Below are 17,247 nucleotides of genomic sequence, written 5' to 3'. Positions count from 1 at the left end.
GTACAGCCCAAGAAAATTAAATATTATCTTAACGCAATTGCGATGTTCCGCTTCATCTTTAAACAATGACCTATTTAGAGCGAATATTATAAATGTTCCTTCTTGCCATTGTGGGTCCGATATTGAGGATGTCTACCATTAATTCTTCGTTTGTCAAAAATACAAATTATGTAGAAAGACCTTATTCAATAACTTTAACTGGCTATCTGAAAACTTTGTTTTAGATACAATACTATTAATTTGTGGACACTTGGAACTGGCTACAAAAACTAATAATCATTATTCATTTCATTTAATTCTTTTATAACAAAGACTGTTTCCATTGTTACATTACGACCTCAGAATAGCACCTCTGAAAGGAATTAGCATACAGTGGTTGCTTCTTATTTATCATACAGTGGTTGCTTCTTATTTATTATAATGTAATGTTATCATTCGGACTCGACTGAGGTATGAGAGAGAGAGAATGTATTTCTTAACAAGAAAAAAATGCACAACATAGACCACTAGTTTAATTAAGAATACATGTCAGTTTATCTACATAAAGAAATAAGGTAAAAGCATGCCTCGTAAACAAATATATGATCTTCAATTCCAAACAGGCATTCAGGTTCACGATTGCATTTTTTTTTAAAGCAAAATGTACTGTAATGTTTGCCACAAATACAAAAAAGAAGCTCCACCATGGAAGCATGCTTCACTGTTATTGTGCGTATTAGAATTTTTTCAAAATTAAATACGAATATTTAAACAGCATTTCATCCGAAGCACACAAAATGGCTCTGTCGAAAAAATGCATAATACTCTTAGACATAAAATAGTTATCAAAGGTACCAGGATTATAAGTATTGCAAAAATATGACTGTAAAAAGTCTGTAATGACAAACTAGAAAATTCAAAAATCAAACAGAGTCTGCATCCACCATTCTTACCAGCGTAAATGTAGTCATTTGATCCAAGCATACATTTTTAAAAAGTGCCTTTTATGTATATATATAATAATCAAAGTCCCAAAACTTTCGAATGACGTTTTTTAATTAAACATTGTGTTATGGTCACTTATTTCAACATTTGTACAAAGTTTATAATACAGCAATTAAAACAAACTCAAGCTTTGGTTCTACATGGGAAACATTTATTTATGTATTATTGGTATTTTATTTATTTTCTTTTGTTACATCTTTTGACATCAGACTCGGACTTCTCTTGAACTGAATTTTAATGTGCGTATTGTTATGCATTTACTTTTCTACATTGGCTAGAGGTATAGGGGAGGGTTGAGATCTCATAAACATGTTTAAAAGAGGGACGAAAGATACCAAAGGGACAGTCAAACTCATAAATCTAAAACAAACCGACAACGCCATGGCTAAAAATGAAAAAGACAAACAGAAAAACAATAGTACACATGACACAACATAGAAACTAAAGAATAAACAACACGAACCCCACCAAAAACTAGGGGTGATATCAGGTGCTCCGGAAGGGTAAGCAGATCCTGCTCCACATGTGGCACCCGTCGTGTTGCTTATGTGATTACAAATCCGGTAAATAGTCTAATTCGGTAGGTCACATTCATGAAAGGGAAGGGGATTGTAGTTACGACGTACGGAACATATCCGATATCATTTGTGAAACGGTTATTCCACAACGGTCAACCAACTCGTGATGGCGTCCGTAAAATTTACGAAGGGATGATTTCAACTTCACCATTTGGAACTCTTGGTTTAATAGCTTCCTTGTGAGCAGTAACCCTCTATCAAGAAAATCATGATAGGAAATGCAAGCACGGGAATATCGTATCAACTGGGAGATACTTTAACCCCGCCGCAATTTTGCGCCTGTCCCAACTGAGGAGCCTCTTGCCTTTGTTAGTCTTGTATGATTTTTGATTTTAGTTTCTTGTGTATAATTCGGAGTTTAGTATCACGTTTATTATCACTGTACTAGTATACATATTTTTAGGGGCCAGCTGAAGGACACCTACGGGTGCGGGAATTCTCGCTACATTGAAGACTCATTGGTGGCCTTCGGCTGTTGTCGGCTCTATGGTCGGGTTGTTTTCGCTTTGACACATTCCCCATTTCCTTTCTCAATTTTACTTAAATCTGACAAATTAAATTTTGTTTATCATGTTCATGGAACAACGAATCAGAAAATAAGAAAAAATTGAAGAGAAGCTTCCATTTATCAATCCCAAAAATAATATAAAGTTTTGAAAAGATCAATCCAACCATACTGAAGAATCTTTTTATTTTTTATACTTCATTTTCAAAGGTTTGCAGAAAGTTGTGTTCTTTATATGCGACGTCATCAGTCATGGATGCATTTTTCATGACGTCACAATATGAGATTAAGAAGAAATCAAGTAAATTTGACGTCATAATTAAATGTTGACCAATTATTTGCAAAGAACAGTTATTTAAATAGCGAGGAGAACAACTTTTTTCACAATCGATCGGGAAATGAGAAAACAGTGAAAAAAATAGAGAAAGTCCTGTAAATCTCAAATCTCAAATCCATCAAATTTTAAATTCGAAAAGGAACTTTCTTCTGTCTGTCACAATGGTGTGTTAAAATAACATGATGATTGATAAAACCAAATTTGAGTTATCATATGAAGTATTTATGGACAGATGGATCGAGATAAACGAACACACAATGTTGTACCATAATTTGTCTTCGAGGTTAATATAATTATGGGTAAACAATTGCCATTTCAGGGTATTAACTCTTATAAGGAAAGATCTGAAGATTTTGCTATGTTGACTTATAATAAAATCTAGTAAAGCTAATAATGTTTTGCTATTTCTAGTTCTTTTATATTTATCATAGTTTACATGGTAATAAAACGGTGTAGCATCACTTATTACCCCGAAAACTGAAAAATAAATAAAAAATGCAAAGTCTGCTTCAGTAAATTCTTCTTACACTTATTCGTCATAAGGTAGCTTGTAACTATTAAGGGCTGATTTTTGTAAAAGTTAACAGCGAAAGAAGACGGACTCGAAGTGATGAGAGAATCTCACTTAGCCTTTCAGTCAGGTGAGTAAACAATGTTTACAGGAAAGTGCTTAGGTTGCATGAACTATATAACGTATTGTTTTCATTTTTACCGCACTGTGTGGATACCTCTTCAGTTGGACTATCAGTCCCCAAGGCAAGGATATCATTAGGTCAGTAGTCAGTATTCCGGTACAGACAAGATTTATAACATACCTTTCTAAAATGTTCTGCTAATGAATTTAGAGATTGTAAGAAACTAAAAACTCCCTCAGGCAAAGTTGACCTCAGATGGATTTCGCTATTTTAAGGTCCTTTTTGACAAGTTATATAGCTCTTCAAAAGATTTCCAATATAATGCTCTGAGTGTTCCTGATGAAGGTAAATCCATAAAAAACGTTTATGACGCATGACATTTATATATAATGTGTTCTTTTCATTTTCTAAAGCACTTTTGGTGGACTATCAGTCCCCGAGGATATCATTAGGCCAGTAGTCAGTACTTCACTTCATCACTGTTATGATTATAACAAACCTTCCTAAAATTGTCCGTTAATATTTTTTGAAATTGTTAGAAACTTTAGTTTCAAGTCCCTTAAGCAGAGTTGACCTTCAATGAATTTGGCTATTTTTAAGTCCTTTTATGATAATATAGCTTCAACTTTTTAGGTTCTTATACATACTTGGTTTTAAAAAGTCTGCTATGAGCGTTCCTGTGGAAGGTTTATACAGAAAATCGCTTTTGACACATGGAATTTAAAGCGTGTTGTTTATATTTTTTACAATAGATGTTTAACAGTTCTTAATTGTACATAGTTATCACCAGCCCAGTAGTCAACACTTCGGTGTTGACATGAATATCAATAATGTGGTCATTTTTTTTATGAATTTCCTGTATAAAAAACTTTGAACTTTTGGAAAAACTAAGGATTTTCTTATCCCAGGCATAGATTACCTTAGCCGTATTTGGCAAAACTTTTTGGAATTTTGGATCCTCAATGCTCTTCAACTTTGTACTAGTTTGGGTTTATAAATATTTTTGATTTGAGCGTCACTGATGAGTCTTATGTAGACGAAACGCGCGTCTGGCGTACTAAATTATAATCCTGGTACCTTTGATAACTGTTAAGCAAATGGTCTTTAAAGTAGGACAACTGTATAGGTTTCTTATAACTTCAATCTTTTGTGTGATTTAAATAATGAAACATTCTTAAAACTGATAAAAGAACAACTAAATTGATGGAAACATTCAAAGCATATCAAGTTAACTTAGCCCTTGAGATTTTATGTTCTGATGCAGGAGAACCTTATTTCCAAGTTTCATATCATTCCATTTAGTTTTACCATGTTACACATAATAAAAGAAGTAATAAAAGGGCTAAAACTCCTATAAGGGATAGTCCATTCGAAATTTTCAACATCAAAATTGTTCAAAATTGTTCAGCAAACTAAGATATATCATTAAATCAGGACTAGATTATGTCTTATAATGCTTGAAATTTCTATATATTTATTATAATTATGAAGATAATAGGCAAATATGCAAAACAATCGTCAGTGAAGGGCAATCACTTCAATAAGCAGTGGATTAACGATTTCCATCATGCTAACTTATTTATAGTAGTTTTATCAATAACACATCGAAATATAAAAAAAAATACTGTTTAAAATTTGGCTGCAGAAACTGTATTATGATCATAGGCAGAAGTCCAGTTCAAGTTTCATAAATTTCCCTGAAGGTATGACAAATTTATCAAAGGGGCATTAGCTAAGAGATATACAAAAAAAAATAAAAAAAATGAAAGAGAAATTTCGTCAAAATAAGCTAAGAAACATCACTGAAGAATTAATGCTTGCAAGTGAATAATTCAACATCATTGGATCCGTATTCATGTGACCTTAATCCCTTAGCTAGAAATAGGTTACGCAGGAATAAGGCGTACTCAATTATTAAAAGGAAAAACATGTGACCATTGAAATCATACAAGGGTAAACCATTTGATTGACTGGTTTAATCCACAAAAACTCATTATTATACAGATAAAATTATGATAAACATATATTTTAACCTATACCATAAAATCAGACAGACTGAGACAAATCCAACTGCAAGAGTTTGCTATCTTCTTATATCTATATTTTTGTTTATATCGGTTTATATTTACCGTCCACAGTCTTCGGAGGTCACGGCCAGGACCATTGCTAAGAAGATTGGGTCAAGAAATAATGCTACATATTATTGAACCCATGCCTTTTAAATTGTTTATTTCATACTTTTTATAATTTAGATATACGTTTAAGCATGTTATAAATCAAATATGATAATTTGGATCAAATCAGTGAACATGAATTTGACAAGCAATGAAGACTGATTGTGCATATTTTTCTGGTATTTTTTTGCAATGTTTTCGGGGGTTTATAAGTCAGTAAAAGCTAATTGGTTGTTAAAATACCTCCTCACAGTTTCCTGTTGCTCAAATTATGAAAATCGAGTAGGAAGAGACAGCTTAAGGTAACAAACAAAAATTGAGAGAACTCTATGAACTTTAAACGAAGCAAGACCTGGTGCGTCGATGTGGTAGGCATTTCCTGCTATGCATACATCACATTTAGTATAAAACATTCGAAAATAGGACTCAATCAATAAATAACAGATCAGAGGACTATATATTCACAAAAAAATTTCGCTACCAAATAAAAACACAGGCACATCGTAAAGCAGTCAACCAATGATGACTGTAAAACTACGGTAGTGTTAATTTCAGTCTTTTGTTCTCCAATTGCTGTGTTAGAGCAGTTTTTGGCAACAGTCTTAACAAAGATGTATAAAATTGAGGAACTTTTTTGAGTATTACATGACAGCTTCTAATGTATCTGAGGGAGAACAGACAAGGACATTACTGTTATATTTCAATAGTCAGGGAGCACAAGATGATTTTGAAATATTTAACAATACAGGAGATCAGTTTGAAGAAGCCATGGCAAAATTCGACCAATATTAGATTTCGAAAAATATGTCAATCTGTAGAAAGGCACATGTTTAGTAAATGTAAATAAAGATTGAAAAACAATCAAATGAAGTCTGTATATTGCACGAGCATAACATATTTACGGTAATAATTTCACTTTTTTTTCATTTACATTCTGTTGCATTTTTTTTAATTGGCCAAACATATCAGTGAAAGAAATTTAATGTTGACATCCGTATCTGGTGCAGAAAAATTAGTACAAAAGATGTTTCAGTGCAAGATCTGCCATTAACATTAAATTCTTAAATTAACAAAAAGGCATAGCATAAATACAACTCATTTCAGGATTTCTGATTTGGGACAGCACAAGCATATACAAAATGTATGGATTTTTTAAGTGTATTGAAATCTCAACCTTCAACCTTCTTTTATTCACGATTAGAAGTTTAACAAAGCAGACATACAAAAACGTAATAGCAATAATAGTACAGGAAAACACTTTGTTCTTAAATAACGGGATGATAGACAAGAATACTGGCAGATCATAACAAGACTTACCTTCTGGAGTCTCTAACATGACAGTCTACAAAAGAATAAACAATCTGATATCACATAACAATTCATAAACTTGGTGTGTCCACGGTTAAATGTTAAGCCATTAAGACGAGAAAATCAACAGTCTGATGTCGAGCAATCAATAAAAGAAATACAAATATATCAGACAGCAACCAAAAACAACAGGCTTCAGACTTGGAACGTGTACATACATAATGTGTTGGTTAAACAGGTTTGTGAGTGCAGGACAGGTCAGTTAGAAATCATGAAATACATGTAAACATGACTATAACAATAAAATATTCAAAATGACATCTTTAATTTTTTTAAAACACCACAAAAAAGGTCTAATTACATTATGGGGGTTATGCATCTTCTTGTTTTAATACTGTTATATTTCATTTATTAGCATACAAATAAATCCAAGACGAGTCATGATGTATTCATCATTTGTAAATAACTTGCTTTATTTGTGCGCCAGGTTCAAACTGAAAATACCGCCCTTTTTTAAATCAAACTTGGAGTAATTAATCAAATTATTAAAATTGAGGTTACATTCATAACTTATAAAAACTTATTTAACATCATTACTATAGCTACCGATAATGTCTCAAATATTTGTATTTGCACGCAGTGAAACCAAATTTGTAAGTGTTCCGCGTAACCCAGTGTCTCGCCTACTTTCGCTGTTGTCTATATCTTCAGTTTAAAATATTATATACATATTGCATACAACGTTATAAAGGGACATAACTATAACTCAAGAACTGTTAAAGTGACACAACCCTAATGTGTACTTGATCTGAGTTTTGTGTTATTCAGCATTGCTTTTTAATAAGTTTCATAACATTTAGTTGAAGCAAACTTAAGTTAGAGAACGAAAATGAAAATATTCAACTTTTTTTTCATTTGAAAAAGGACATAATTCTAGAACAATACAAGTGACGCCACCAAAATTCAAACTTGATCTGTGTTTTGTAGTTATAAGCATTGTGCTCAAGTTTCAGAACATTTGGTTGAGGCAAACTAAAGTAACAGAACTGAAACAAAACTAGAGGCTCTAAATAGCCTGTGTCGCTCACCTTGGTCTTGTGCATATTAAACAATGGACACGGATAAATTCATGACATAATTGTGTTTTGGTGATAGTGATGTGTTTGTAGATCTTACTTTACTGAACATTCTTGTTGCTACAATTATCTCTATCTATAATGAACTTGGCCCAGTAATTACAGTGGAAAATATTTTCTAAAAATTTACAGAAATTTATGAAAATGTTAAAAATAAACTATAAAGGGCAATAACTCCTTAAGGGGTCAATTGACTATTTTGGTCATGTAAACTTATTTGTAGATCTTATTTTGCTGAACGTTATTGCTGTATACAGTTTATCTCTATCTATAATAATATTCAAGATAATAACAAACAAGAATGTGTCCAAAGTACACGGATGCCCCACTTGCACTATCCTTTTCCTTGTTCCATGAACTGTAAAAATTGGGTAACAATCTAATTTGGCATTAAATTAGAAAGATTATACTATAGGGAACATCTGTACTAAGTTTCAAGTTGATTGGACTTCAATTTCATCAAAAACTACCTTGACCAAAAACTTTAACCTGAAACTCCCACTTTCATTTTCTATGTTTAGTGAACCATGAAATTGGGGTCAAAAGTATAATTTGGCTTTAAAATTAGAAAGATCATACCATAAGCAACAAGTGTACTAAGTTTCAAATTGATTGGACATCAGCTTCATCAAAAACTACCTTGACCACAAACTTTAACCTGAAACTCCCACTTTCATTTTCTATGTTCAGTGGACCGTGAAATTGGGGTCAAAAGTCTGATTTGGCTTTAAAATTTGAAAGATCATATCATAAGCAGCAAGTGTACTAAGTTTCAAGTTGATTGGACTTCAGCTTCATCAAAAACTACCTTGACCAAAAACTTTAACCTGAACGGACGAACGGATGCACGGACGCACAGACGGACGGAGGCACAGACCAGAAAACATAATGCCCCTCTACTATCGTAGGTGGGGCAATCGTAGATGGGGCATAAAAACGGCAAAATTTCCTTCAAACTACCAATTCAAGACAGTAACCTAACAACGGGTTGTCCGATCCATGTGAAAACATCAGGGCAGATAGATCTTGACCTGATAAACAATTAAACCCTGTCAGATTTTCTCTTAATGTTTCGGTTTTTTAGTTATAAGCCAAAAACTGCATTTTACCCCTATGATCTATTTTAAGCCGTGGCAGCCATTTTGGTTGATTGGCCAGGTCACGCCACACATTTTTTAAACAAGTTACCCCAATGATGATTGTGGCCAAGTTTAGTTTAATTTGGCCCAGTAGTTTCAGAGAAGAAGATTTTTGTAAAAGATTACTAAGATTTACGAAAAAATGGTTAAAAATTGACTATAAAGGGCAATAACTCCTTCAGGGGTCAACTGACTATTTTTTTCATGCTGACTTATTTGTAAATCTTACTTTGCTGAACATTATTGCTGTTTACAGTTTATCTCTATCTATAATAATATTCAAGATAATAACCAAAAACAGCAAAATTTCCTTAAAATTACCAATTCAGGGGCAGCAACCTAACAACAGGTTGTCCGATTCATCTGAAAATATCAGGACAGATAGATCTTGACCTGATAAACACTTTTACCACTCACAGATTTGCTCTAAATGCTTTGGTTTTTGAGTTATAAGCCAAAAACTGCATTTTACCCCTATGTTCTATTTTTAGCCATGGCGGCCATCTTGGTTGGTTGTCCGGGTCACGCCACATATTTTTTAAACTACATACCCCAATGATGATTGTGGCCAAGTTTGGATTAATTTGGTCCAGTAGTTTCAGAGCAGAAGATTTTTGTAAAAGATTACTAAGATTTATGAAAAATGGTTAAAAATTGACTATAAAGGTCAATAACTCCTAAAGGGGTCAACTGACCATTTTGGTCATGTTAATTTATTTGTAAATCTAAGTTTGCTGAACATTATTGCTGTTTACAGTTTATCTCTATCTATAATACTATTCAAGATAATAGCCAAAAACAGCAAAAATTCCCTAAAATTACAAGTTAAAGGGCAGCAATCCAATAACGGGTTGTCGGATTCATCTGAAAATTTGAGGGCAGATAGATCTTGACCTGATAAACAATTTTAACCTGTCAGATTTGCTCTTAATGCTTTGATTTTTGAGTTATAGGCAAAAAACTGCATTTTACCCCTATGTTCTATTTTTAGCCATGACGGCCATCCTGGTTGAATGTCCTGGTCACGCCACATATTTTTTAAACTAGATACCCCAATGATGATTGTGGCCAAGTTTGGTTTAATTTGGCCCAGTAGTTTCAGAGGAGAAGATTTTTGTAAAAGTTAACGTCGACGGACGACGACGGACGACGGACGATGACGGACGATGACGGACGACGGACGATGACGGACGACGACGGACGACGGACGATGACGGACGACGACGGACGACGGACGACGACGGACGCCAAGTGATGGAAAAAGCTCACTTGGCCCTTCGGGCCAGGTGAGTTAAAAGTCAGAATTTTTCCCATCTGTAAAGGGCCACAACTCTAGAAAGGTAAAGGTGAAGCAACCAAAATTTAAAGTTGATCTGTGTTTTGTGGTTTTAAGAATTGTGTATAAGTTTAATAACATTTGGTTGAGACAAACTAAAGTTACAGGAAAGAATCAATATTTCAGTAGTTTTTCAATTTGTAAAGGGGCATAATTCTAGAAAGGCAAAATTGACGCCGCCAAAATTCGAACTTGATCTGTGTTTTTTGGTTATAAGCATTGTGTAGAAATTTCATAACAATTGGTTGAGGCAAATTGAAAGTTAGAGATCGGAAACAAACAAATCAGCATTTTTTTTCATTTGTAAATAGGCACTTTTCTAGAAAGGTAAAAGTGACGCTACCAAAATTTGAACTTGAACTGTGTTTTGTGGATACAAACATTGTATATAAGTTTCATAATATTTGTTTGAGGCAAACTAAAATTAGAGAACGGAAACAAAAATACAGCAATTTTTTTTTCCATTTGTAAAGGGGAATAACTCTAGAAAGGTTAAAGGGACGCCACCAACATTTAAACTTGATCTGTGTTTTGTGGTTATAAGCATTGTTTATAAATTTCATAACATTTGGTTGAGGCAAATTAAAGTTACAGAACAGAAACCAATATTTCAGCAATTTTTCAATTTGTAAAAGGGCATCAGTCTCAGAACAATAAAAGAGACCCCACCAAAAATTGAACTTGATCTGTGTTTTTTAATTATAAGCAATGTGTATAAATTTCATATCATTTGGTTGAGGCAAACTAAAGTTAGATAACGGAAACAAAAAAATCAGCATGATCTTTTGCATTTGTAAAGAGGCACTACTCTAGAAAGGTTAAAGGGACACCACCAACATTTAAACTTGATCTGTGTGTTTTGTGGTGATAAACATTGTGTATAAGTTTCATAACATTTGGTTGAGGCAAACTAAAGATAGAGAACGGAAACCAATTTTAGGACCTACAGACGTACGTACGTATAGACAGACAATAGTAAAACATAATGCCTCCTCCACTTGAGCGGGGGCATACATAAACACGAAAAATTCAGCAATTTTCCATTTGTAACGGTGCATAACTTAATAACAGTAAAAGTGAGGTCACCAAAATTCAAACTTGATCTGTGGTTTTTCTGGTAATAGACATTGTGTATAAGTGTCATAACATTTGGTTGAGGCAAACTTAAGTTAGAGAACAGGGGGAAAAAATCAGGAATTTTTCCATTTGAAAGGGGCATAGCTCTATAACAGTAAAAGTAATGCCACCAAAATTCAAACTTGATATGTGTTATATGGTAATAATATAATAAAGAAGATGTGGTATGGTTGCCAGTGACACAACTGTCCACAAGATACCAAAATGACACAGACATTAACAACTATAGGTCACCGTACGGCCTTCAACAATGAATAAAACCCATACCGCATAGTCAGCTATAAAAGGCCCTGATAAGACAATGTAAAACAATTCAAACGTGAAAACTAACGGCCTTATTTATATAAAAAATGAACAAAAAACAAATATGTAACACATAAAACAAACGACAACCACTGAATAAAAGGCTCCTGACTTGGGACAGGCACATATTTAAATAATGTGACGGAGTTAAAAATGTTAGCAGGATCCCAACCCTCCCTCTAACCTGGGACAGTGGTATAACAGTACATAAGAACAAACTATAAAAATCAGTTTAAAAAGGCTTAACTCATCAGATGGACAAAAATACAAGTTGAAGTGGCCGGGTACTTATACATCCCGACAACAAAAGGACACTAGGAACAGATCTGACAGTACTCGCAGTTATCTGACAGCTAGATAAAAGCCACTAACAACTAATAAAATCAAAGTGATGGATATCACTCATTATGCTCATGGAAAGATTGGAAGAGTAGTTTGAATAATTTCATATCAAGGTATGGTGGGGACGAAAAAAGAACATTAATAAAGCACTAATGCTGAAAATTACATAAACAGCAGGTCTTAAGAAGGAAAAGTGCTTTTCCAGTATGAAGATAAAATGAGCTCAAATTGAATAACATGGGTCTCAAAACAATTGCAGATCTAAAATTATCCTAGTAAATTTCACCATCAATCCTTGTAAGACATAATATTAACAGATAAACCTAAAGCTAAGAACTTTAAAGTGTCAACAAAAGTAATCTAAAAATGTAGTTTTGGGGCATTTCATAAGTTAAAACATAGGTTATATGACAGTAAAGATTAACAGTTATAGAGTTCCTTCTGATCAATTTATAAAAGAGGGACGAAAGATACCAAAGGAACAGTCAAACTCATAAATCTAAAACAAACTGACAACGCCATGGCTAAAAATGAAAAAGACAAATAGAAAAACAATAGTACACACGACACAACATAGAAAACTAAAGAATAAACAACACGAACCCCACCAAAAACTAGGAGTGATCTCAGGTGCTCCTTAAGTATTGTCCAGCACAGAACATTGAAAACACCTAATGTTTATACATGTATTTGTGTATTCAATTATGAGGTCAAATATTTGTATATTGAGATGTATATTGTTCTGCATAATTATGTAAGACTGAGGTTGATAAGTAATGTGGTCAATTTGATTGGCAGTCAAGGAGGTGGGGCATTGTAATTAAAGGTACACCTTGTCTCTCATTGTTTAGTAATAATGACAGTTGTCAGTCATACTAGTGTTGTTTAAATACTCAATTACTTAATCAAACTCATTAAAAAAAGCATGCACATGCACACATCGTAATGACATACATTCTTGAATGAACTGCTCCAAAAATATATCCATTTTTCCCCAGTTTATATGTGTATTATGTGCACACACATGAGAACTATAGGGAACTTATGATATTTCAGTGCAGTGAATACATAATCATTTAGTAGCTAACCTGTCGTGTTGTTAGGGAGGCCAGTGCCTTAAGAAGTTTAGAACAAGTTCTAATCTTTCCAAAAATCATGCTTTTTAGACTAAACTATCAATCTGTATACATCCAACATCCAATGGATTTAGTGTAAAGACGTCATAAACAGCCAGAGAAAAACATGACCTTGTGCAATGCAAAGTTACAGGTATCGACAGATTGTAGATCCATGAATGTGTATTTGTATATAACATACTAGTAATATTTAGTTTGCTTTTAATTTACTGATAACAAACTCAATATGTATACCAATAAAAACAATATTCAATGATCTTATTACAGTATTGAATTGGAAACCTTTTAGAATAAGTTTATTTAAAGGAGCGATAAGTTTACATGGATCATTTCTAAATTTCCGGGCACGGTTAACAACATTTCCGTAAAAATGAGGATGTGCTATCCCGTTTGAAATAAGTTTTCTACAGGTACAACCAAACTTCAAAACCAAATCTTTATATCTATGGAAAAATTTAGTAAAGGTTTTTAATAATTAATGGTAACGATATCCCTGGTTTAATAAATTGCGTCCGTTAAAATCAAAAACATCACAACAGACACTGGCGTAGCGAACTAGATGTGAAATATAAACATCGTAAGATGGTGCAAAAGGAACATCACCATCTAAAAATGAAAAATTAACAATAGGGAACGAAAAATCGTCCCTTTTGTTGTAAATTTTTGTGTAGAGTTTCCAGTTGAAAATCGAAATATCTAAATCAAGGAAAGGACAGTTATTACCAAATAAACTTGATTTATTTAAAGTAAGTCTCTTGGGGTAAATATCAGCAGTATATTGAGAAAACTCTAGAAACTATCTTTTGATTGTAAGCAGCTTCTGTCCAAGTTTGGTAAAAATCAAGGATGGTTTATGAATCTAATAAATTAAAAAAAAAACTTAAAATGCAGACTATGTAATGTTAACTGGAACAAAAACTTATTCAATTCATAAGTAATATATAGAAAAACAGGAAATAAATGTTTACAAAATGTCCTTCTAGATACTAGCTTTTGATCATTAACAAGCTGCTGTCCATGTTTGGGACAAATCCAGGATAGTTTAAAGGGGCACTAGCTAGGAGATGTATAAACTAGAGGCTCTCAAGAGCCTGTGTCGCTCACCTTGGTCTATGTGCATATTAAACAATGGACACAGATAAATTCATGACAAAATTGTGCTTTGGTGATCATGATGTGTTTGTAGATCTTACTTTACTGGACATTCTTCTTGCTACAGTTATCTCTATCAGTAATTACAGTGGAAAATATATTCTAAAAATTTACAAAAAATTACAAAAATTTATGAAAATTGTTAAAAAATACCTATAAGAGCAATAACTCCTTAAGGGGTAACTTGACAATTTTGGTTATGTTGACTTATTTGTAGATCTTACTTTGCTGAACATTATCGCTGTTTACAGTTTATCTCTATCTATAATAATATTCAAGAAAATAACCAAAAACGGCAAAATTTCCTTAAACAATTAACTGTAAAACAGATTGTTGAATTATCATAAAAATAACTTTATTTTTTTTTAGTTTGTGTGGCGTTAATGTAATATTTTACATACTATAATTTCTTTAACAGTAAACTCTCAAATATTATTCATTGATCTCGTTTCTGTTGAGAATGTAATTAACTTGTAATAAGTTACACCAGAGTGTTAGGGATTTTATTAACTCTACATATTTTTCACATATGAAAAATCTCATATTTTCGGTACAACTTTTATTTTAAAATACATTTTGCAAAATACAGCTGGGATTCTTTCTTTTTTCATACATATCTCTGATTATTTATTGAAAAAAAAAATGGGAATGGGTCCATTGAACGCTTATTAGCGCCATATTCACAAGTTTAATAGCACATGAGTTAAAGGCTGATACATGTTACTGTGTACTGTCGTTATTTGTGTCTTATGTTCGATTCACATGGACAATGAGTGTATTTTTATTCTATTTCATGCTTTATTGCCAACCAATATTGACACAGGAGTAAAAGGCTGACATATGCTACTGTGAATTGTCGTTATTTGTGTTTTTGTTTGATTCACATGGACAATGAGGGTATTATTATTCTATGAAACATGAGTTAAAGGCTGACATATGTTACTGTGGAGTGTCATTATTTGTGCCTTGTGTTCGATTCACATGGACAATGAGAGTATTATTATTCTATTTCAGGCTTTATTGCCAACCACTATTGCCACAGGGGTAAAAGGCTGACATATGTTACTGTGGAGTGTCATTATTTGTGTTTTTTTGTTCGATTCACATGTACGATGAGAGTATTTTAATTCTAGTACATGGGATTGTTTCTTTCTTCATACATGTCTTTGATTATTTCTTGAAAAAAAACTCCTTAAATATATACGTGCTCAAACCATATGCTTGTTATTCTTGTTTGTGCTATATTCACAAGTTTAATAGCACATGAGTAAAAGGCTGATATGTTACTGTGGAGTGTCATTATTCGTGTTATGTGTTCGATTCACATGGACAATGAGTGTATTATTATTCTAGTATATGCTTCATTGACAACCACTATGACACATGAGTAAAAGGCTGACACATGTGACTGTAGTGTCACTATTCTTGTTTGTGCTCTTTTCACTAGCATAATGACACATACAGAAAATTGTGATATATGTGACTGTGGAGTATCATTTTTCTTGTTTGTGCTCTATTTACAAGCAAAATGACACTTGCATAAAAGACTAAAATATGTGGTGTAACATTGTTCTTGTTTTATACTCTTTATATCGGCTAATTGATTTGTCAGTGAATGCTTGGTATCAAGTGCATTGGTAAAGTATGATAAGATTGTAGTTGTATTGGTCGTGTATGATGTGTTGCTGGAGTATGATTAGATCAAAGCTTTGTTACTAGTACATGTATATGATTGGTGTAAGGTGTGTTGGTGGAATATGATTAGATGGTAGTTATGATGGTAAGGTCTAATTGGATGGTTGATGTGCTGGTGGTGCAAGATTGATGTTAGCTGTGTAATTGGAGTATGATTTGATGGTTGATGTGCTGGTGGTGTAGGATTGATGTTAGATGTGTAATTGGAGTGTGATTAGATGGTTGATGTGCTGACAGTGTATTATTGGTGTTAGATATGTAATTGGAGTGTGTTTAGATCGTTGATGTGCTGACAGTGTATTATTGGTGGTAGATGCGTAATTGGAGTGTGATTAGATGGTTGATGTGCTGACAGTGTATTATTGGTGTAAGATGTGTGATTGGAGTGTGATTAGATGGTTTATGTGCTGACATTGTATTATTGGTGTTAGATGTGTAATTGGAGTGTGATTAGATGGTTGATGTGTAGGTAGTGTATTATTGGTGTCAGATGCGTAATTGGAGTGTGACTAGATGGTTGATGTCCTGACAGTATATTATTGGTGTTAGATGTGTAGTTGGAGTGTGATTAGATGATTGATGTGCTGACAGTGTATTATTGGTGTTAAATGTGTAATTGGAGTGTGATGAGATGGTTGATGTGCTGACAGTGTATTATTGGTGTTAAATGTGTAATTAGAGTGTGATTATATGGTTGATGTGCTGACAGTGTATTATTGGTTTCAGATACGTAATTGGAGTGTGATTACATGGTTGATGTGCTGACAGTGTATTATTGGTGTTAGATGTGTAATTGAAGTGTGATTAGATGGTTGATGTGCTGACAGTGTATTATTGGTGTCAGATGTGTAATTGGAGTGTGATTAGATGGTTGATGTGCTGACAGTGTATTATTGGTGTTAGATTTGTAATTGGAGTGTGATTAGATGGTTGATGTGCTGACAGTGTATTATTGGTGTTAGATGTGTAGTTGGAGTGTGATTAGATGATTGATGTGCTGACAGTGTATTATTGGTGTCAGATGTGTAATTGGAGTGTGATTAGATATAATAACTCCTAGTTTTTCTAGTCTTTGAAGTTCTGTCTTTAACTTCGGCTTAAGTGCAGTAGGTATGCGTCTTAACGGAGACTTAACAGGAGGTATGGACTCATCAATTTCTAATTTTAGGGCTCCCTTAAATGTTCCTTCTCCCTCAAATACGTCAGAGTATTCAGAAATAATGCTTTCCATAGACGCAATGCCTGTTGCATTCTGGCTATCGCATACCATAATGTTTTGAAATTGTATCTTAATTAGATTCATAGCTTGAATGGCCTTTGCTCCTAGTAGAGGTGTGTATTTATCATCAA

General features: G+C 33.3%; 1 protein-coding gene across 1 annotated transcript in view; it reads right to left on the bottom strand.

The window, feature by feature from the left end:
- Positions 1 to 6,554, bottom strand: part of LOC139482468 (uncharacterized) — a 48,757-nt gene extending 42,203 nt beyond the window's left edge. The window contains exon 1 of the mRNA XM_071266373.1: positions 6,531 to 6,554. Coding sequence (XP_071122474.1) covers positions 6,531 to 6,549 — 19 coding nt within the window. The 5' untranslated portion in view covers positions 6,550 to 6,554. The remainder of the gene's footprint in view (positions 1 to 6,530) is intronic.
- Between the last annotated feature and the right edge of the window lie 10,693 nt (positions 6,555 to 17,247).

The sequence above is a fragment of the Mytilus edulis genome, chromosome 7 (genome assembly GCF_963676685.1).
Source record: "Mytilus edulis chromosome 7, xbMytEdul2.2, whole genome shotgun sequence".
In the NCBI taxonomy this organism is placed as follows: Eukaryota; Metazoa; Mollusca; class Bivalvia; order Mytilida; family Mytilidae; genus Mytilus; species Mytilus edulis.
The sequence above is the reverse complement of the archived record's forward strand: the minus strand, read 5'-3'. Positions and strand labels throughout refer to the sequence as shown.